At 43.5% G+C, this 23,314-nt stretch overlaps 1 protein-coding gene across 1 annotated transcript in view; it reads left to right on the top strand.

The window, feature by feature from the left end:
- The first annotated feature begins 2,695 nt into the window (after positions 1-2,695).
- RNF144B (ring finger protein 144B) overlaps positions 2,696-23,314 on the top strand; it is a 56,766-nt gene continuing 36,147 nt past the window's right edge. Inside the window, exons 1-2 of the mRNA XM_060244153.1 lie at positions 2,696-3,146; positions 22,886-23,073. Of these exons, the coding sequence (XP_060100136.1) occupies positions 22,909-23,073 (165 nt within the window). The 5' untranslated portion in view covers positions 2,696-3,146; positions 22,886-22,908. The remainder of the gene's footprint in view (positions 3,147-22,885; positions 23,074-23,314) is intronic.

Below are 23,314 nucleotides of genomic sequence, written 5' to 3'. Positions count from 1 at the left end.
TTCTTTCTACCATATGTGGTGGACTTGTGAAAGAGCTAAAATGTTTTGGCAGATGATCCAGCAAGAGATGTCTAATATCTTGGGATATGAGTTTAACAGAGTTGCAGAGACTTTTCTGTTGGGATTACAAATGGAAAAATTTCCAAAAGAAGATAGAACTTTAATCTGGTACTTGCTCTCAGCTGCTAGGAAATTGTATGCGCAGTTGTGGAAGCAAGAAAAAATACCAGAGAAATGGGATTGAATTATAAAAGTTATGTCATGGAGTGAAATGGACAAATTAACAAGAATATTAAGAGACTATGATTTAGAAGTTTTTAAGATGGAGTGGAAGAAGTTCAGAAGATACGTAGAAAAAGAGTGGAAAATAAAAGGACATTGGACAATCTTTGATAATGATTAAGTTTTTTAAAAACAAGAATATAACTTTTGGTTTTTTAATAGTTAAGGGTACCTTTAATATTTGTTTTTCTCTAAGTAAATAACACTGGCGGGGGTCAAGTAACGGGGGGAGGGGTGGGGGAAAAAGTAAGATATGGGGTAGATAAATCTTTCCTTTTTTAAGTTGTAAGATATAGATATAGATTTGCTACCATATGTTACCAATAAAATTGTTTATTTACAACAGTAAAGAGTAGGAGCCAACATCCTCACTGCAAACGTCAACTGGCTACAACAGCGGTGATTAGCAAAGAAAACAGCTTTTCCCCTCCCATTGTGTGAATTTTGGATAAAAATAGATACGTGAGCAGTCAAAATGTGATGCCTTATTTTGTAAACCATTTCACTTGAAGTTATTTTGAAAGTCTAGAAAAGTCTTCTTTATGGGAGTCTAGCTTCACGGTCAGCCCTGTAGCCAGGATTTGAACAATTGGGGGGCCCTGATTTTTTTCAAGGGGCACATAGTGGCCCCAACCTCCATGGCCCTCTCTCTTACCACTGCTGAGGAGGAAAGCTGCCAGCTCACTGCCATACAGCCTCCCCCCTCCCCACAGCTGCCCCAAGGTAATCCCTTTCCACCCCGCTTCCAGCAGCGCTGGTGGGGAGCCACTGAGAGGTTTAGATACGTGCCGCATGGTCTCCTGCCCTTACCTGTAGTATGATCCAGCTAGGCAAGCCTGGCGGGGGGGGGGGGTGGTGGAAAGCGCCACCAAATCGCAATTGAGTTCTGGGGCTACAAGAACTTCAATTTGGATTTCTTCCTGTTGGAGGGTGAGCTGAGGCTGCCCAAGCGCAGCTCCCACCCTCGCTCGGGTGGACAGCGAGACCAGGCCACCCCTGCAGGTGAACATCACCTGTCCACTGATCCCCAGCCCCAGACTGCAGCTGGGACCTCAACTTGTGTGCGCCAGCCTACCCTACCCTGCAATGGAGCCATTTGCCCCCTACCCCTGCTGCCCCACTTGAGGAACAGAATGGCCTCTTCTTGCAGGCGCCCTCTAGTCCAATGTCAGTCCAACGCGGAGCTTAACTTTCAGTCCTGGGCGCTGAAAGTGCCCCGTTGTTTCTGCTTGCTGAGGGGTCAGAGATTTCTTCCATCCCCTAAGTAAGCAGAAGCAACATGGAGCTTAACTTTCAGTCCTGGGGTCTGAAAGTGCCCCATTGTTTCTGCTTGCTGAGGGGTCAGAGAATTCTTCCGGCCCCTAAGCAAGCAGAAGCAACTGTGTATGATCATGTCCCCTAAGCAAGCAGAAGCAACTTGTATGATGATGGCAGAATGGAGAAGGATGCAGCCGAGGCACTGGAGGCTGGTTAGGGGCCTCAAGTCAGGGGGCCCTGCCTAGTTGTCAGGGGGCTGTGCCCCCACAGGCCCCCTCATAGCTAAGGGCCTGTTCACAGCGGAAACAGACTGAAATCAGAAAGCCAGTGTAGTGTATTCGCGAACATCAATCAGAAAGAAGAGGGTCAAATGCAAACTCTACAGTTCATTGCAATTGGGGGTGGAGCCAGGAGACTTTGGGGGTGGGGCCAGGAGCAAGGGTGTGACAAGCCTAATTGAACTCCAAAAGGGTGTTCTGGCCATCACATTAAAAGGGACCGCACACCTTTTAAATGCCTTCCCTCCATTTGGAATAATGAAGGATAGGGACACCTTCTTTTGGGGCTCATAGAATTGGACCACCTGGTCCAATCCTTTTGAAACTAGAGCCACAGGATTCCATGCTGAAAATCTGGTGCCTCTGCCTCAAAAAACTGCCCCCCCCAGATACCTACAGATCAATTCTCCATTATACCCTATAAAAATCAGTCTCCATAGGGAATAATGGAGTGCGCAGCAGGCATTTCCCTCCCCTTCCTCGCTTTCTGATGATCCTGAAGCGGGGGGGGGGGGGGAGGGGTCCAAACCGGGGGATCCCCTGCCCCCACCTGGGGATTGGCAACCCTATCTTCCTGTCTCTTTGGCTAGGACTGCCACCTTCTTTCACAAAGTGGTATGACTTTTGTACTTTTAATAATTGTGTGACACACAGAAGTTCAGTGCGTAGCCTTTTCTGGGATGGTCATAGGTGAAACATCCCTGGTTGCATTTCTGCCTGTCAAGGATCTGCTGTACAGAAAACACAGCTACCTTAAAGAAGCTCTGCATGGCTCTTGGCAATATGAAGACTTTTGTTGTCGTTTAAGATCTGAATCTTTAGCTCTCCAGCCAGGGGAGTCAAGATAACCTTTCTGACAGAGTTTAGACCCGCCCCCCGCAAGCTGTGGTATGCATCAGCTAGGTTTGGGGAGGGTTAAAAATAATCACCTGCAGTTGAAATGAGACTTGGGAACTAGGAAGTGCTACGGCTCAAGCTTCCTGTATGAATAAGTGCAGCTTTCCCACAGCTATTGCATATGTGTATGGTGACGTGGTTTCCCACCCCCCACCCCACAAAGATAATGACAACATGCTCTTAATAGGAGGGAGGAGATTATTTCTCAGAGTGAGGAGAAAGAAGGTTGGGAGATGAGTCCTGTTTCAGATCTGTAAAGTGTAAAGCTTTCAGACACGCGGAGAAGGAAGGAGGGAAAAGAAAGGAATGCAATCTTTCCCCGGGCTCTGAGCGTTTGCTGACTATGACATGAGTCTTGGAAGCACCGAAGTGCGAGTCGAGCACTTGAAAAGTCATACTGCTGGGGGCTAAAGCTTTCTCTCCTTTTGCAAGGTATGTTATTGGTGTGACTTGGGTTTCTTTACAGAAGGAGATGCTAAATAAAGCTAGTTAATCTTCATTTTGAGGGCTGGATGGGAAAGTAAAAGTAAAACAAATCATTCGGGGTGCATAATTTTAATGCTAGCTGCCACTGTTGCCATGTTTAGAAAAATCTCATGAGGTTAAAAAGTAGTTTCCTGGATATAAAATGCCATGGTGTTTTGTTTTGTTTTGTTTAAAATTGCAGGGGAGAAAAATGCTGGGTTTATCAGGATACAAAAATGCTTGGAAATGCTTGTTCATAATTATACAGAAGTAAAAAAAAAATCCATGGTATGGTAACTTACGTGTTGCAAATGGTGCCAAACTTTCTGTCAGAGGAGTGCAACAGTGCAAATCCATTTGAAATTTCATCCACTGAACAGAAATTCCTGTATCCTATTTAAGTCATAAATGCTGAAGTATCATTTTTTTCCTCTATAATTCTATTAGGAATTTAGGAATAGTGGCATTCTGCTGGCAAATATGTAATAGAAATATCTTTGACTCCTCATGTGGATTATTTTATTATCCAGTAGAGAAAATAAAAGCCACATGTTTGCATGTCTGGATATTTATAGACTTCTTGTATACATTGTTTTATACAGTGCAAAGTGGCCGCTTCTCTTTAGTCTGTGAGTGATTTGTTGCTTTAAGGCTTTATATGATAAAGTACTAGTCAAATGCAAGCCCCATACCTCCAGTTAAATATCCTGAAGGGCTTAAAGAAACAGTGCACCACTTTTTCCCCTAGTAAATTTGCCAGGGTTATTACTGAAGACATAGATTCAGTGTGCAAGCTTGTGTATTCGGGGGCAAAGGAGAAAACAGTAGTTTCACTGATAGCTCTAGCCCTCTGCAGATGAGCAAACCGGGTAGAAATGTTTGTGTGGAGGCAGTATCAACTCGAGATTGTACCTGCTGCCCTCGACTCCTTCCTCTGTCAATGATGGTGTCTTCTGCTCAGAGGTCTGTGTGGTAGTACAGAGCACTCATGGCTCTGAATTAGGGATTCCAGCAGCCAGGTGGGGCCTGGACAGCCCTGAAATTACAGCTCATCTCCAGACTACTGAGATCAGTTCCCCTGGAGAAAAGGTATTCTTTCGAGGGTGGACTCCGTAGCAGGGGTGGCCAAACTTGCTTAATATAAGAGCCACATGCAATAAACATCAGATGTTTGAGAGCCGCAAGATATGAACATCAGATGTTGGAGAGCCACAAGACAGGAAGGAAGGCAGGCAAAAAATGGGGGGAGGGAGAGGTGGAAAGAAAGCAACTAACTTTAAATGCATTCTCCAAGCCACCAACTGCCTTGGCTTGGATAAGTTATTTAAAGAGAGAAATGCCTTCTCCAAGCAGGCCAACAGGGCAGTGTGTGTGGGATGGTTCAAGTGCCACACAATATATGTCAAAGAGCCACATGTGGCTCCTGAGCCACAGTTTGGCCACCCCTGCTCTATAGCGTTGTTCCCCACCGAGGTCCCTGTCCTCCCCTGGCTCCACCCCAGATCTCCAGGAGTTTCCCAACCAGGAGCTGGTGACCCTCCCCCTCCCCCATCCCTCTGCTGGTGGCCAAGAGTGACCTGGCAGTCCAACCCTTTGCTCCAGGAATGGTGGTAGCTTCTGCACACAGATCTTTGTGCCAGTACAGAAAACTCATGGCCTTGGATGCATGCTTTGCAGAAATGAAGAGTACAGATCTTATATTCAGAGTTACACTACACATACAGAAGTTGCAATCAGAAAGGGGATGCAACTAGCAGATTTGATCCCAGTCTCTCCTGCCCCCATTTATATATTTTCATGTAGTCTAAGTAAGTGAAGTATTTGTCTACTACTGAGCTATAGCCTCCCCCCTTTAAAGTCCTGGATTCAGTTCTTGGACACTCTTGAAAAAGGTTCTCAGCAGGTCTGGAAAAAAATTGTCGGGGGGAAAAGCAATATTGGTTTGATGACCATTGTTTTCACTCATCAATAATGAGCAGGTTGTGTATTGAGATTACAACAGGATTTTTTACTGCTGTATCTGTTAATAGCCGCTGGTGATCCTTTAAAGGTGAAAGCTGAGTATTTTAAAGTGTAATGTTGAGCTATGGGATGTGGTATGATAAATCAGAGGTCTATCAATGGCTACTAGTCATGGTGACTGAGGAGTACCTCCACATTAAGAGGTGGCCAACCTCTGAATCCTAGTGCTAAGAGGCAACATCAGGGAAAGGTCTTGGCTTCCATGCCCAGTTGTTGGCCCCCCAGAGGAACTGACTGGCCACTGTGTGAGACAGGATGCTGGTCCAATCCAGGAGGGCTTTTCTGATCTTAAATTCCTTTCTTGGTCCACCTTGGGATACATCTGAGAATGCTTTTCTGATAACAGCCTGTTTACTCTGCAGCTTTCACTCATCTCCTCTAACCATATGAGAGTAAGACATGACTTATTTCACTTTGCTCACCCAATAAATTTAAATTAAAGGCCTAGAATAAAGAACTGAACACTCTGAGGTGGCCAACTCTTCAGTGAGTGGAGTAGATTCTCAACTGTTATATGTGTTGGGTTTGTTTTAAAATAATCTGTTCCTCACTGCTGACTATGTTTGCCAACCTCCAGATGATGGCTGGAGATCCCCTGGATTACAACTGATCTCCAGGTGATGAAGATTAGTTCACCTGGAGGATATGGTCATGTTGGAAGGGGGATTCTTTGGCATTATATTCCCCTCCTCAAACCCTGCTGGTAACCCTACTGCTAATTGATGCAAGATAAGCTAGGGCGGGGGTGTCAAACTCATTTGTTATGAGGACCAGATCTGACATATATGAGACCTTGTTGGGCCGAGCCATGTCCGGCTGGGCTGTATGTGTACCTATTTAAGATTAGGTAACAGGGATATAAACTTTATAAAAGACATAGGCAAACATAATTAAAGAATTTTTTTTAAAAAAAAACTAAAATAAAACATGTTTAAAGCATTAGCACTCATTGGTCTGAAAGGTGCTTTCTTTGTATCTCTCCCATGGGATCCAGGGAACTGGACAAAGGAAGCTCTTTCCTTCCTTCCCCAGGGGGCCGGGAGGGGGAGGAGTCTCAGCTAATAGAAGGAAGAGAGGTTTGGCTCAGTAGCTCTGCTGTGCAATTGAGAGAGGCTGGCAAAGCAAGCTGTTCCTCCCCCTTTCTTCCCCAAGGGAGGAGGCTCAGCCAATAGAGAAAAAGACATTTTGCTCTGTAGCTCCTGTGGATTGAGCAAGCCTTGCAAAGCAAGCTGTGATGCAGAAGGAAGCGAGAGAGAAGGAAGCAGATGACAGCCAGTTGCTCAGGGGCCTGATAGGAGCCCTCCAAGGGCCTGATTCGGCCCCCAGGCTGCATGTTTGATACCCCTGAGTTAGGGTGTAGATTATAGAGCATTTGTGGCAGTTATAGAGTATCAGCTGTCATCCTTTATCTATTGCATGAATTGGGCTTTTCTTCTGCAGGATTTGTCATATGGTTTTGGCCACAACCTTCCTGTACTCGATGGCAATCTTGGAGAAGGACTTAATGCTTTCCTAACCCTTGTTTATTGTTCCACTGTTTTCAGTGGGAGTCTGCCAGAGTTTATCCATAAATTCCACATGGTGACCAGAGGTAAAATGGCAAGATGGTATCAAGGGCTGAATTGTCTTCAGACCTGTTTTAGCTGACAAACTACATGCTGATAAATAGGATACAGAAGGTACAGTCAGAAAACCTGGTCTTGGTTCCAGGTCATATTTAGCTGATCTGGAACATGGATCAGATAAGATTTTCCAGTTGCATCTCTTGCAGGTGGTGGTATTTTTTTTTCTTGAAGTATTCAGATTTTGTGGATGGCTGGCAGTGGTAAAGCTGGGGGGGGGGGGAAGGGACATGGGTACAAATGGGCAGGTGGGACTGAAGGTCAGAACTTGTGGAGGCAATAAAAGCACACGTATGACAATGGGAAGATCTTGATTCCCTCCCCTTTTAAGAGCTTGAAATTGCCTGAACTTGTTTCAATGCTTTTGGTAGCTCAGGAGGCTTAGAAACTCTCCCGCCTTCCAATGCCCCAATTTTATGCAGAACAGCTGATAGTCTTTTCTAAAAGTGACTGTGTTCATTCTATCTATTTTTCTCCTGCTCAGAGCAGAGGGTATAGGATTGCCAGCTCTAAGTTGGGAAATACCTGGAGATTTTGGGGCAGAATCTAGGGAGGGTGGGATTTGGGAAGCGGAAGAACCTCAGTCCACCTTCCAAATCAGCCATTTTCTCCCTCAGCACTGGATCTTTGTCATCTGGGCACCAATTGTAATAGTTAGAGATCTCCAGATGCCACCTGGAAGCTGGCAACCCTATCAGAGGGTGATGATACATGATATTTTTCCCTTCCCAACTTTGTGAGGGGGGGGGGGGAGAGAGAGACTGGTCCAAGATCCCCCAATGAGCTACAGGTCTGAGTGGGGATTTTGCCATTTGATTACTGTATTGCTTATTTGTTAAGGTTCCTAGACCATTTGTTTTAATGAGTTCCTGTGTATCTGCCTCTGAGCAATGGACTTTGGTGTGATATGAAGAACTTCATACTTTGCCCTTCCTTTTTGAAAATAAACTGCCATGGGTAACCATGGGAAGCTGGCTGTCGTTATACACAGAAGGGATGGTATCTTTCATAGCAATAAAACTCACAAGCTGCAAGACATTCTATTCTGTTCTGGCTTACTTGACTACAGCACCAGCATTTCTGCCTCTGGAGACTGAACTATATTAAAAATGCAGTTTGTGGACTATTGGAAGCACTGGGGAAGTTTGCAGTGTTCACAAATGTTTGCCTAGCTGCCCGTGCCAAATGCCTTTGCCTGGAGGGTTCCATTGTCTTGGTCTTTTTGAACATACAAAATACTAGTTCAGGAGTTTCTAACTAGCTATTAATGTAATATAAAAAGGAAATGAAATACAGTGTTGGGGGTTTTTTTTTGAAAAAGAAACTGCCAAATCATACAGGACACGTTTCTTTTGTATTAACTCTCAAAGTTGGACACATTTGCTTCTTTGTATGCCAAAACACACAATTTTTGTGGTTTCATAAAAAAAATCATATGGTGTGTGCCACATGACTCCAAGTGTTGGCCTTAGGCTAAATCTCCCAGTGAGCTCAGTGAAACCTGATGCATGTCTAAGGCTTAGGAATGGACCACATTGCAGTTTTAGGTGTATTACCTGATTACATATTTTGTTTGGGAACTAATAATTGTAAACTCTTGGACATCATAACTCTAATGGCATTGTTGTTGTTGGCTGTTGTCCAGAGACCTCGGCATGTACAAATACGTATAGGACTTGGCATTGATAGGGAGAGTGTTGTAGTCTTTTTTCCAAAACAAGTCTTCACGCAAATTCTCATGATTTATTAATTGCACTTATTCAATGCAATTTTATGTTAAATGTCCTTCCACTTTGATCTCTTTGCGTTTTCACTGCAATGAAAGGAAATTACTGTACTGAAGTTGGTGAGACTAGAAATTAGACTACAGCTGCTGCTATCAACTGGGAAGGGTGAATTCTAAGGGAATTCTCCCTTAGGGCTTTTCAGGAGAGCAACTGAGTTCCATGGTTAAAGGAGGCAAGAATTTTTCACATCACTTTGGCAAGGGGATTGTTAGGTAGGAGTCTCCATGTCTTCAAGGGAGGTATGAGCAAACTGCAGCCTTATTTCCACAAGCTGGAAAAAAAAATCAACTGATCTTCAGTGCCTACACATACTCCCACTTAACGGTATTGACTTTTCAGTACCCGAAGCTCAGGACTAGTATAATGCTTTGCTTCTGTTTCTCTGTTGTAGTCATGGGAATAATGAAGAAAACGATTAGAAGAGTATGATATGACTCATTCATGAAAGGCAGAGTTTTCTCGGGGTAAGAGGCAGAAGCAAAGCCTTGAAGTAGGGTTTGTCATGTTCTGGATTAGATCATACTGCGTCTTAAAGATCAGGCTTGCAGCTTAGGAGCATTTTCTGGAGAAGGCCAGAGAGCCTGGATGCTTGAGTGGTAACGGTGGTAGCCAGGAGTGCCTTTATACCATGTTGGGCTCAAAGGTGCTGTTCTGAGTAGGAAATATTAGGCTGTTAACATTCATGCCCAGGTAACTTACAAGTCAGTATATTGCAGTGTGCCTCACTGGGGAGTGATTGGGTTTTTCTGCTGGTCAAGAAGGTGACAGTGGTTTTAACAAGCCCTTGACGCACTGAGCATATTACTGTAGTATAGATTTGCAAATTCTCAGTTGGTTTCTGGGCTGAGTTAGTAGCACTGACCTCAAGGACTGCCTGCTCCCAGCAATCTGGCCCCGTTGCCTATGTCATCTTTGTAGGCCCTTTCCCATGTCCCTTTTTTTTTTATCACGGGTGACACATGCTCTCTGTTCCTCTGGCGTGAGTCTCATAGAGAGTAGGCTTTTTGGTTTAAAACCAACACCAGTTTGCTGTGACCTCTCTAACATATGAGATGATGCACTGTGGTTTGTTCCTCACCTACAAATGAGGCATTCAAAGGACCGCTAATCCATGTGTGTAGGAACAAAGTGAATTGCTGTGTGCTATGAACATCATAGCAAATTTGCTTTTATTACAAAGCAAATTCGCTTTTATTACAAAGTAGGAAGCCTTCAGACTATAAGCCACATACAAGGTGAAAAGGGAAGACTTAAGTCCAGGGTCTTCTGAGGCTTGTTTGTCAATCAAACTGTAGTTACTCTGGACAACTGAATGTGGACAGAGATTTCTCGTTGTTAGCACTCAGAAATTTGAGTGAAGAGGCCCGGAGATGAGTAAAGACATTTTACTTTGCAGAACTTCCAAGAAGGCAGCACGATAACTGAGTTTTGAACTATGTTGCTTTTTATCATGACTGCTCTTTTCTTGTCAGTTCTTATCTCTCATTTTGTATGATTTTTTTGTATCGTTTTATATAACTTGTATTTCATATAAACTGCTTTGCAGATCTCTTAAATGAAAAAGGGGAAGCGAATTCATATGCTTTTATGTTTGTGGTAGATAATTGTCATGACGTTATTATATGGTATAATGAAAAAACATTTTTTTAAAAAGTTACTACACTTTCAACCAACAGTCCATCTAGTTAAGTACGGTCTACCATGGCTGACACTGGGGCTCGTATGTGGCAATTCTGGGTTCTTGGGCAGAAATTCTTTTCAGACCTATCATTTTAGAGAGCCAGGACAAATCTTTGCTCTATAGAGTTGCCAGGTCTGACTTAAGAAATATCTGGGCACTTTGGAGGTGGAGCCAGGAGACTTTATGGGTGGAGCCAGGATAAAGGGTGTGACCAGCATGATTGAACACCAAAGTAAGTTCTGGCAATCACATTTAAAGGGACCACTTATCTTCTAAACACCTTCCCTCCCTTTGGAAATAATGAAGAATAGCCGGTCATACACAACAAAACACTAATTCCAAATATACATTCCCAATGTATGGATACACAAATTCCAGAAATGAATTCCAAATATATTGACACATATATGGACAATGGTGGGTTGATCCAAAGTGCACAATTTATCAAATCTTAATCAGGTCCAAGATGAATGGATAAATACATGGTATCACTTTGAAATGGAACCTTTAACCTGGACTCCAGAGAGCTTACAATCTTAATAACTGTTATCACTTTTGGAGTGGGGTCAAAGCAGGCTCCAAAGAGCTTGTAATCTTATAAACAAGAACTTGCGTTTACATGAGAATCACCACAAACATTCACATGTAGCTGAAGCCTACACTAATTACATCAACTGGGGATTAGCAGCCCTATTGCTGTACCTTTGCCGTTCAGGAACTATATATAGGAGATGGAGGTGCAGATGTTACGCAGAAGCTACACATTATATAAGCATGCACAACTGAAAAGGCCCATGAATCCAAGCCTGCAGTCAAATTATGGGGTATGAGGAATCTGGATTTCTGCCAAAGGCTAAAGAAATTTGGTCCTCCTTATTACCCATCTGAAGGTGTTGGCTCTCCTTCCTGTGTGTCTGCATGCAAAGCAGGTCAGGAATGCCAATATGAAGCAGTTGATAAGCAGGATTATGGGAATGATCGTGAAGGTCTGTAGATATGGCATGAGTTAGAATGTACCATCTGGGTGCTCACAAAGAGCCAGTTTGGTGTAGTGGTTAAGTGCACAGACTCTTATCTGGGAGAACCAGGATTGATTCCCCACTCCTCCACTTGGACCTGCTGATGGAACGTTGGGTCAGCCACAAGTTCTCTCAAGACTGATCTGCTCAAGAGCAGCTCTGGGAGAGCTCCCTCGGCCCCACCTACCCTGTAAAAAGTCTGCCGTGAAAACATCGTGATGTGACGTCACCTCAGAGTCAGAAACGACTGGTGCTTGCACAGGGGACTACCTTTAACTTTTTATTTTGTAATGGGAAATTTTGATCAGACATTTCACTCTGAACTAACTTCACCCATGAGCATAAGCATGTATCAAAAGCTCCGGCTCCTTTTTGACAGCTCCACAATCCCTCTGCCAAGTACTCTAGCTCCTCTCAGCCTGTTTCCCTTCACCTCTCTTCCTTGGAATACATGGTGTGTGTTAAAGTGCAAATTTACATGAGAGTAGTCTCATTGACTTCAGTACATTAACCATTGGGTCAATCATGGGATGCTCTCCAAGCAACATTGATGCAGAAACAGGAGAGAGGGATTGGTGGAGATGTCACTCAAAAATAACTCAATCCAGGAAGACTTCTTGGCCACAGTGATTGACGATGCCAGGGGCACTTCTGCGAGATAGGTTATTGAGAGAGAGACAGACAGACAGATTGGACCAAGTGATCTTCCATGGCAAGGCATGCATTCAAACCTGGGTTTCCTAGATACTAATCTGATGCTCTGACCAGGACATCACACTGCCCCTTTGTAACTTCTGTGGTGTTTGATTTTCTCAAATAAAAGGAAAAGGAATTACCAAGGTAACTCTTTCTTTAAGGAGCAGCCATTGCAGAACATGTACCTAAATAACTCCTTAGAGCATTGGCTTACAAACTTCCCACTTTCAGGAAATGCTTTGTGAATTAATTTGTTTGCAAAGGGATCTTTTAGGATTTAAAAAGACTCTAGAGATCCTCCAGGGAAGGTGCTTTGAATACCTGGGCAGCTGCCCAGATCTTTGAGATTCACCTCAGCTCCTATGAATTGATAGTGCACCTCACTGCACAGTCTCAGCTGTATATAGTAACAAAAAGAGTGAGGTTGAGAATAATGTTTACTTTCAAGAAAGTTTGTTTTGCTTTCTTGGAGTTTCCCAAGAATACAGTTTGAAAACCACTTCCTTTGATTGAAACTCCGTAGTTACACCAAGCATTAGTGTTCGTTTTAGTTAGTCTAAAGTTGGAATAGTAATACGTCTGTGTTTTTAATGTCATGTGACTAGATCACAGCTGTCTAATTTTTATAAGAGCTCATTAAAGTTGAACATTAACAAATGTCCATGTTGCAAAGTACAAGCTTAGCTTTTCTGATTAATTTTTAATCTTGCTGTTATGGTCTATGTTCAAATAAAAATAATTGTGCGTTTCCCTTTGTTGCATCATGTTCAAAACATTGCCAAATGAGTGGTTTCTTCACTGTTTTCCCCACCCTACACACTTCCTGGTGGCATTATTTTTCTGTCACTTTCAGATTTACGTCTGATGGTTCTTGGGTTATGCAGTGCATTCCTTGCTGTTAACCCTGAAAGGCAGAGAATTTTAATTTCAAAAGCCACAGGGAGAGTTATGTTCATAGTTCTACTGCATGCTCAGTTTTTCTGTTGTCCATTAAATAGGCTAAAACTGTTAGCATCTATTGCTGCTAAAAATGGTCAGTGCGAGGAAAGTGAGAGCCAATATTGTTAATTTTCGCAGTGGTGAAGCTATCGCTCTAGAGGTTTGCATATTCCATGCAGATTTTGATTTATGAGTAAGTCGAACAATTAAGGTAGTTCAGACTCAAACAGTTTCAGTTAGAAAAAGAATCTCTAGTGGACTTATTCACTGATATAAATTTATTTTCTTAGCAGGTGGCCTGCTAGAACTCTAAAACAGGCTTGCCGCTGATATAGTAAACTTCTGGTCTCTTCCCATCTTCGTTGCTGAATGGTCATCCAGTTTATAGGGGGAGGGCCGGTAGACTTTGTAAAGCTTTCCCTCCCACCCTTTGATTAGCACTTAAAATGCTGCCTGTGCTGAAGGTGGAGGGGAAGTACAATGCTAAAAATAGGAACTGTTACTTACAAATGGTCCTAACCAATGTTTCCTCTAATATTTCCCCCTTACTGAGCAGAGCAGTTCACATTATGAGCAGAATATGACTGCTGTAATCTTAAAATGGGTAATGGGCAGTGCAGGATCCTGCATTGCTCTTCAAGGGTGTTGCCGAACTCATTTGTTATGAGGGCCAGATCGAACATAAATAAGACCTTGCTGGGCTGGGCCATGTGTGTCATAAAATGCAATGTCAGGTAGCAAAGATATAAGCTTTATAAAGGACACAAACACAATTAAAGATTTTTTAAAAACTTAAAAATAAAATATGCTTAAAAGATTAGCATTCTTGCAATATTTTGCTTATTTAACAGTCTCTGATAACTGACACCTCTTGCTCTGAATTACTGCATCAAACTCTGGAGACAATGTCTGTACTGTAGCAATCCTGAGCATGCTGTTCAAATGTTGTTCAGGTGTATGTGTGTAAATTGCAAACCTACTTGATTTATTGACATTCATTACAGAAATCTCATGGTCAATGCTTTGAGCCTAAGACCCAGGGGAAAACATGAAATGGCTGGGCATTATGAGTTTTTGTACATAAGTTGCTGGTCAGCCAATGGAGAAAATAGAGGCTTTGCTCTGTAGCTCTTGTGCAGTTGAGCAAGCCTGGCAAAGCAAGCTGTGAGGCAGAAGGAAGCAAGAGAAAGAGAAGGAAGCAGGTGACAGTGAGTTGCTTGTGGGCCTGATAAGAGCCCTCCAGGGTCAGATCCAGCCCTCTGGCCACATGTTTGACACCCCTGCTCTAAGGCATTATAATCCACTGAAGCCTGGCATGATGATGTCATCTGGAAGTGGCATCATGCATCGGGCAGGTAGAGCAGGGGATGCTCTAGCATTCAGGTAAAATCTCTGTGGTACCATAGAGTTTTTACCTGAATCCTAGAGCATCCCCAACATGACATGGTCAGCACGATGGTGTCACTTCTGGGTGACATCATTGTGCCATGCACTTTTTGCACGTGAGAAAAAATCCCCCGCTGGAACCAAGGTAGGACTTGACACCCTACTTTCCTCATTTTTTTCCAAGTCTTTTGGAGACTGACAAGATTTTTAAAAGTACTCTGTGTTTTTGTAGTGCAGACCTAAACAGATTTACACCCCTTTAAGCTCGTTGACTTCAGTGGACTAAGAATGGTATAGCTCTGTTTAAGATTGCATTGTTAAAGAAGTGATGCATTTGTGTATCTTCTTCCCTATAGTATTGTGTTCTATTAAGCAGATCAATTTTTTAAAATATATTTTCTTAAAATGTATGCAAAACAATCATGAAAGATTCAAGACCTACATGTGATTTAGTACTGTAGATAGAGGGAAAAATCCTGAACCAATAAAGAGGATGCAAATGTACTCTGTGTATCTTGGAGTCTTGAAGTACTTAAAGGTTAAGTAAATGTTAAGTACTATAGTCCAGTTTTAGCTTCCTCTAAGCAATAGACTACAATGCAAGCTTTCCCTTGGAGGGTCTAGTTTTAAAACATATAAATAAAGCTGTAAAATATAAAATAAAGCTAAGCAGGTTTGAGCTTGACCAGTCGCTGCATGGGAAGTTGCATGAGAACTGCATGTATGGGCACAGGAAGATGCTTTACATATAGTCAGATTGTTGGAGTCTGTAGCTCTGAACAGAAGGTACTTTCCAGGTTCCAGACCTTGGTCTTTCCTAACAGCTGCTATCAGAGGTACCAAGGACTGTCCACTTTTGTGTGCACAGCTTGCCTTCTACCTAGGGTTGCCAGCTCCAGGTTGGGAAATACCCGGGGATTTTGAGGGTGGAGCCTGAGTATGGTGGGGTGGTGGACTTCAATGGATTTCAAAAGAGGTGAGGGACTTCAATGGGTTATAATACCTTAGAGTCCACCTTCCAAAGCGGCCATTTTCTCCAGGTGAACTCATCTCTGCTGCCTGGAGACCAGGAGATCTCTAGTCACCACGTGGAGGTTGACAATCCAACCATTGAACTATGATCCTACCAAGTGTGGCTGGAGAAAGGATGAGATCTGGACTAGCTTTTCCCACTGTAATTTGTTTCCTAGCATAATATCTTTCTGATTATTTGTTCACCGATTAACCAGAAAAATTAGTAAAAACTACTTCACATTCCAAAACAGTCCTGGATGTAATTCTGTTGGAGTTGATGGAGATATAACAAGTATGGAAGCATCTGAGAGCTGAGAGCCAGTTTGGTGTTAGTGATTAGGAGCATGGACTCTCATCTTATTTATTTCTCCTGACTGTAATTAGTAAACCAACTTCAAACCATTTCAAATCCTGGTTTGATGTACCTTAAATAGCCATACTTAGTGAAGTAGCCCATGTTTGGATGTTTGGATGATCGCCAGTTTGGTGTAGTGGTTAAGTGCATGGACTCTTATCTGGGAGAACCGGGTTTGATTCTCCATTCCTCCACATGCACCTGCTGGAATGGCCTTGGGTTAGCCATAGCTCTTGCAGGAGTTGTCCTTAAAAGGACAGCTTCTGGAAGAACTCTCTCAGCCCCACCTACCTCACATGGTGTTTGTTGTGGGGGAGGAAGATAAAGGAGATTGTGACCGCTCTGAGATTCAGAGTATAGGGCGGGATATAAATTCAATATCATCATCATATATGATACCATGGACAGTGCTGAGGGTCTCCAACTTGAACTCATAGCAGCTCTGCGGTTTACTTCCCCTAGGGCAGGGATGGCCAAACTGTGGCTTAGGAGCCACGTGTGGCTCTTTCACACATATTGTGTGGCTCTTAAAGTCCCCACTGCCCCATCAGCTGGCTTGGAGAAGTCATTTGTCTCTTCAAATCACTTTCCAAGCCAAGCCAGCTGGCAGCTTGAAGAACGCATTTAAAGTTAAAAGTTCCTTCCTTCCTTCCCGCAGCTCTGAAATGTCTGATGTTCATGTCTTGCGGCTCTCAGACATCTGATGTTTATTCTATGTGACTCTTATGCTAAGCAAGTTTGGCCAGCCCTGTCCTAGGGCTAACCCTATGTTCTTTGGGAATTCTATGTGCCTTGATTACAATCTCCTGGAGAAACTGTGCCAGGGTCTGGCAGTAATAATAGAAGCAGGAGTGTCTTCATCGGCAGCTTATTGCAAGTTCACAGAAACAGGAGAACAAACATCACTTTTGCATGTTGTGTATTTTTCAGACAATGGACTACAAAGGATTTGTGATGTAAATACAACGCAAATAGGCCTAATTAACACCCAGTGCTAAATGCCACGAACTTAATAGCAAGGATTTGCTTCTGCATAGACTGGTGTCATCCTAAAAATATGTGGGCCAGGCTTTTTAAAGAGTTGTAAGCAGATGCCTACAGCATTTTCCCAGTCTACTTTAGATGTGGCTTTTTATTAGTGGGGTTATATTTGTGTTAGCTCTGAGCTATAACAATAAAAATCAGATATGACTATCCAGAGTTATGACGTTACATGCAGTGCACTGCAGAAGGTAAATATATTTGTGCACAGTAGCTAATATGTTGAATTAAAATTCCACTGACAAGAGCTTTTTAAAGGAAAATTATGCTCCTCTTAGGTTTAAGAGGCTTGGGGTTTGAGGTAGATTTGTCTTGTGTAGAATCTTTTTGAGCTAAATGTGATACGTTTCTTTGTGGACCTTTGTGTTTTCAGGATGCCATGCCTCACTCAGTTAGTTTCCCAGAGTCAGGTCTGTAAGCTTCAGTTCTGACTGTCTCTTTAGAAACTAAGTGAAGAAATTGCTATTGTGTACAAGGCCTTTTAAACTACTTGATGTAGTCAGGTGGTTGATAGGGTTGCTGACCTCCAGATGTTCAGTTGCACAGTCAAATCCGACTCTTTGCAACTCCATGGACCAAGTCACGCCAAGCCCTCCTGTCTTCCACCATCCTCCAAAGTCTGCTTAAATTAATGTTAGTTACAACAGTAACACTGTCCAGCCATCTAATCTTTTGCCGTCCTCTTCTTCTTTTGCCTTCTGTCTTTCCCAGCATCAGGGTCTTCTCCAGTGAGCAGTGTTAAAGCTGCAGTACTGCAGTCCTAAGCTCTGCTCACGATCTGAGTTCGATCCCCGGAGGGCTCCATAAACTACCTTCCCTCATCTCAGCCCCAGATCTTCAAGAGTTCCCAAGCCAGAGGTGGCAACTCTTGGAATCGATGTCTGAACTGTAGGTTTTTCTAGTGCTTTTGGTTCAGACTTGAAAGTTCTCTTGGGGAAGAGATTGTCTGCCCAGGCAGTTTCACTGTGTTTAGGGGAAAGGCGTAGGGTGACCAACTCTGGGTTGGGAAATACCTGGAGATTTTTGGGGTGGAGCCTGCGGAAGGAGGGGTTTGGGGAGGGGCCTCAGTGGGTATAATGCCATAGAGTTCACCCTCCAAAGCAGCCATTTTCTCCAGGGGAACTGACCTTCATAATTTGGAGATTAGTTCTAATTCTGGGAGATCTGTAGTTTCCAGTTTTAAGAGGCCTTGTGTGAACTGTTAGCTGTTGGTGTTGTTTTCTGGTATACTGTGGGTTAAGTAATATTGTTTGCAATGGACTGCTGTCTGTCTCCCTACTCTGTAGCCCTCCAATGAGCATTTTCTGATGAAGTAATAAAGAGGGAGGAGCTATGCAAAGGAAATGTAATTCCTTACCACTGTTGCTGCCAGAATGATATGCCATAGTGTTTCTCTGATTACTCTGAAGTAAGGGCCAAGTAAAGCACGACAGTGAGGTCTTTCCTTGCTCGTGTATCTTCTCCACTTACATAGTGTGAAACATAGGGCTCTAATTTTAGTGTTCACATTTTGTCCTAAGGGGAACACTTAAGCCTTCCATTATTCTAGCCTGTTGCTGTAGGCATTTTCTTTCCAGTCTCTTCACTCCCACTGTCTGAATCAGGGTGAGGGAAAATATTTACTTGGACCACACAGTTTTAAAGAGGAAAAAGGTATCAGCTCCAGGCTAGTAATAAGGGGAAAGGATTCAGCTCTTCTGAGCTGTGTAGCCCATTTGATGTTAAAATTGTACCAGTATCTCCAGTTTACACAGGAAGAAAAAGAAGAGATTGGATTTACACTCCACCCTTCGCTACCCAAAGGAGTCTCAATAGGCTTGCCAATCCCCAGGTCCCAGCGGAGGTTCTCCCGCTTGCCCAGGCTCCTTCCCACCCCCAGTCAGCTGGCCGGGGGGGGGGGGGAAGCCCTGCCCCCCCAGCCACCATGTGATTTTCCACCTCTGGAGGCTTCAGTCTCTGATTGGAAAGGCTTGCTCTTGGGATGGTGTGTCTGTATTACTTTGAAGAAATTGGCAGCAACTCATGAGTAGAGATGCCAATCCCTGGTTTCAGAGTCGCCAGAAATGGGGGGGGGGGGAGGAGGAAGTGTCTGCTGGGCACTTCATTATTCCCTATGTGATTGATTCTCATAGGGTATAATGGGGAATTGATCTGGAGGTATTGGGGGCGCTGGGGGGGGCTGTGTTTTGAGGTAGAGGCACCAAATTTTCAGTATAGCATATAGTGCCTCTCCCCAAAATACCCCCCAAGTTTCAAAACGATTGGACCAGGGGGTCCAATTCTATGAGCCCCAAAAGAAGGTGCCCCTATCCTTCATTTTTTCCTATGGAAAGAAGGCATTTAAAAAAGGTGTGTTCCTTCAAATGTGATGGCCAGAACTCCCTTAGAGTTCAATTATGCTTGTCACACCCTTGCTCCTGGCTCTGCCCCCAATGTCTCCTGGCTCCACCCTGAAAGTCCCCAGATATTTCTTGAATTGGACTTGGCAACTCTAAGTCTCAAAGTGGCTTACAATCTCCTTCCCCTTCCCCACAACAGACTCCCTGTGAGGTAGGTGGGGCTGAGAGAGCTCTCCCATAACTGCTCTTGAGCACAACAGCTCTGAGAGAACTTGTGACTGACTCAAGGCCACACCAGCAGCTGCATGTGCAGGAGTGGAGACTCAAACCCAGTTCTCCCAGATAAGAGTCCGTGCACTTAACCACTACACCAAACTGGAGGGTTGCCAGCCTCCAGGTGGTACCTGGATATCTCCTGCTATTACATTTGATCTCCAAATGTCCAAGATCAAATTTCCTCTGGAGAAAATGGTTGCTTTGGTGGGTGAACTTGTTGGCATTATACACTGTCAACATCTCCAAGTATTTTCCAACCCAGAACTGGCAACTGTACTTATGTACCCCTGGGAATGACACGGAAACAACAAATGTGGCTGCTGTGATCTGTGGGGCTTACTCCCCCAAGTGTGTGTGGGATTGCAGGCCACATCTGCAGACTGATGTGTCCTAAATTCTTCATTTTAATTTTTGGAAAGAAATCTGTGAGAAGTTTTACAAAGACCAGAAATCTTATTCTACAAAAGCTAAAATGAATGGGATGATTTCCAGGCAGTAAAGCGTTAGAGCTCACCTGCTGTTGAGATGAAATGTAGGAATTTTGCAAAGACAGCTGTTGGTGTCTCTACGAGAGTGAACTACAGATCAAAGTAAAGGTAGCCTTTGATGCATCATTGCACTGTTTGGTGATTCACTATAACGATCGTGGTTGTAGCAGTTATGGATTCCGACTTAGATTAAAGGCATCGTTCTGAAAGCTTTGGGTAATAAGCTGCGACTCCTGTTCTCACAAGGAATTATTTGTGGCTAATGGCATGGAAAAGGATGCAGGGCATGTTGTATGCATTTAGAGGCAGATGGTTGCTTTCCCATAAATAGGCTCAACCAGTCAATAGCCTTTTGCTGTGTATTTCATTTAAAAGTATGTAATATTGCCAGCTGAAGTTACCTCTTTTATTAGATGCTTATATGCAGCTGATTTTCATCAGAAAAACAACAGCAGCAACAAAACAACCATTTCCTACTCAGGCCAGTCACAGAGAGCCACTTCACTCCTCACAGTTTTCCTTTGTGAAAATACTTTTCATGTTGGACAAAAGTATGGGCAGTATGGGCTCTTATTTTGCTATGAGTGGATGAATGGTGCTGGGTTTTGAACTACTTCAGGAATGGAAACATATCATGGCAAAGCAGCCCTGAGATATTGATTGTTAAACAAATTAACTTATGCTACATGCACTGCTTAAGAGAGACCAGACACCTGGTCTAGCTTTAAAGGGTATGCTTTCCTCAGGTCCAGACAATAGGCAAGATAAGAGAATCTCATGTTTCCTGAGAGCCAGTTTGGTGTAGTGGTTAAGGGTGCGGACTCTTATCTGGGAGAACTGGGTTTGATTCCCCACTCCTCCACTTGCACCTGCTAGCATGGCCTTGGGTCAGCCATAGCTCTGGCAGAGGTTGTCCTTGAAAGGGCAGCTGCTGTGAGAGCCCTCTCCAGCCCCACCCACCTCACAGGGTGTCTGTTGGGGGGGGGGAGGAAGGTAAAGGAGATTGTGAGCCGCTTTGAGACTCTTCAGAGTGGAGGGCGGGATATAAATCCAATATCATCTTCTTCTTCTTCTGATTTGGATTGGAACCATGATGCTTGGGAATGGGGGACTTGAATTCCCCTTGCTGTTTTCTTGACCTGAATGGTCCCAAAAAACTCCTTCTTGCTCCGCTGGCAAAACTTGGCATGCAACTCATCTGGACTCTAACTCTGTGTAGGGCTTCTGAACACCAAAAACTCTTTGTTTCATCTAAGGGCCTCTGGAACAGAGCATAATATTAGGGTGTGATCCCATCCTCTCAGAGTCCTCCATGTATCCCAGGAGACCTGCTGGTGAGAGGAACAGGGTCAATAGCACTCACAAATAACAGCAAGCTACCAAGGCCTGTCAAAACCAGTAGACTCTGTTCTAATTTTTTATTCCCTTTTTGCTTGTCATATGAGTGTATTTTTTTGTAGAAGACAGGAAGTCCTTAATATGTAGTTCCATCCCTTTTTCAAAGGCCTTGTCATGGAATAGGGATGTGTTGAATCTCCATAAGTAGGGATTCCAAGCTCCCGCAGGGGGTGGGGGATCCCCCGGTTTGGGGGACACTAACCCACTGGCAGGGAGGAGGCTGCTAAGGGGATCCACGCATCCAAAGTGACATCATTGAGTGTGGGCACATCACACAGGGATGCTCTAGGAATTGTGATAAAACTCTATGGTACCATAGAGTTTTACCATGGTTCCTAGAGTGTCCCTGGCATGACACTCTAGGAATCATGATAAAACTATGACACCACAGAGTTTTATCATGATTCCTGGAGTGTCATCATAGAGTTCTATCATGATTCCTGGAGTGTCATCATAGAGTTCTATCATGATTCCTAGAGCGTCTCTGTGTGATGTGCCCTACACAATGATATCACTTCTGGGTGATGTCATTGTGCTGTGCGTGCATGAGAAGAACCCAGCCACAGAAGCAGAGGGACTTTGCAAACATAAGGAGATTTCTTTTCAGGATCTCCCAGACTATCAATGAAATAGGGGATTGCTTGGGAATAACACAATTCTTAATGGAGCAAGAAAAAGCACTTAAGGTAGCAGGGAGCCACTGACAAGAAAATAGTCCAGTCAAGGTTCTGTGAGTCTGAGAAATGTATGCATAGCCTGTGTTTAAGGGATGTAGTAACCAGTGCTATACATCATGCAAACCAGCATCAAGTTTATGGCCTTGAAGGGCTGCTCTAGATCAGCTTGAAGTAAGGAAACCCCTACCACTTTTGTCTACCCTGATCACAGGGTAATCCTCAAGTTCTCGGAAAGCTACCAGAGCAGAGAGAGAAAAAGGGGTCATTGCTTATGGATGTTGCACAAACATCAGTTCTTGTTTAATCAAGGAAAATACATCTTCCTTCTGTGTCTGCTGTGGAATCAAGTACATCCATGTGGAGGTTTTTATGTAATAGAATTGCAACTCCTCTAGCCTTACTAGAGTCCCCAGAATAGTAGGCCTCTCCTTTCAATCCCTTAGTAGGCCACTCTTATTCTCCCTGAAATATGAGTCTCTTGGAACATGGAAATGCAGGCATGTTGTCGTCTTAGATTATATAGTATTTGTTTGTGATTATTTGGACTCCTAAGACCCTTGACATTCCATGTTATGAATATCTTAGGCATAATTTAGAAATAGGAGATATGTAGCAGATGCATCTGTGAACATCAGTAAGCAGAAATATACTTTAACAGCCCCATTTACATTCATTCCAATCTCCATCTGCTGCCTCTGAGTTTTGGAGAGAGGTGGGGGAGAAAAGGAGAGGGAAGAAGGGGAAAAAAGTCACAGGAGACAAAAAGTAGAGCCATAAGGAGAAAGAAATATGAACATCTTAAGAGTTAAAGCAAATACAACCATTCTGAAAATCTGCAGTAAACTGTGTGTTCATAATGGGCCAAAATCAGCATCTTTCAGTGCATCTCCTTCTAAATGCCAGAATTTTAAGCATTAGTTGTGGTAGTATACCATCTCTTATTTCATTCCCCCCCCCCCCCCCCAGATCTGGTGGGCCTAATTGTGTTGATGGCCTCTGTTGGAGAGATCTGTTATCACACCATGATGGATGGAATTTCAGAAATTGGAGAATTATCCTTGGAACCTTTGATCCTGTGCAAATTGTGCCTATGTGAATATTCGCTGGATAAGATGACAACTTTGCAAGATTGCAGCTGCATCTTTTGTACCGCGGTAAGCAATTACTTTATTTACAAAAAATATTTTCTACCTTTCGGTGCTCACAAGGCCCACCAAGGCAGCTAACATATTAAAACATGCATGATAACATCACATTTTAACACCATTAAAATCATCCCCCCCAGAGACATCATTAAAACAGGATTAAAATTCCTATGAAGACATAAAAACAACAATTAAAACACTGGTCAGGAAGGTGGGATCACTGAGGGAATGCCAAATGAAACAAACCCAA

This window comes from Heteronotia binoei, chromosome 7 (genome assembly GCF_032191835.1).
Source record: "Heteronotia binoei isolate CCM8104 ecotype False Entrance Well chromosome 7, APGP_CSIRO_Hbin_v1, whole genome shotgun sequence".
NCBI lineage: Eukaryota > Metazoa > Chordata > Lepidosauria > Squamata > Gekkonidae > Heteronotia > Heteronotia binoei.
The sequence above is the reverse complement of the archived record's forward strand: the minus strand, read 5'-3'. Positions and strand labels throughout refer to the sequence as shown.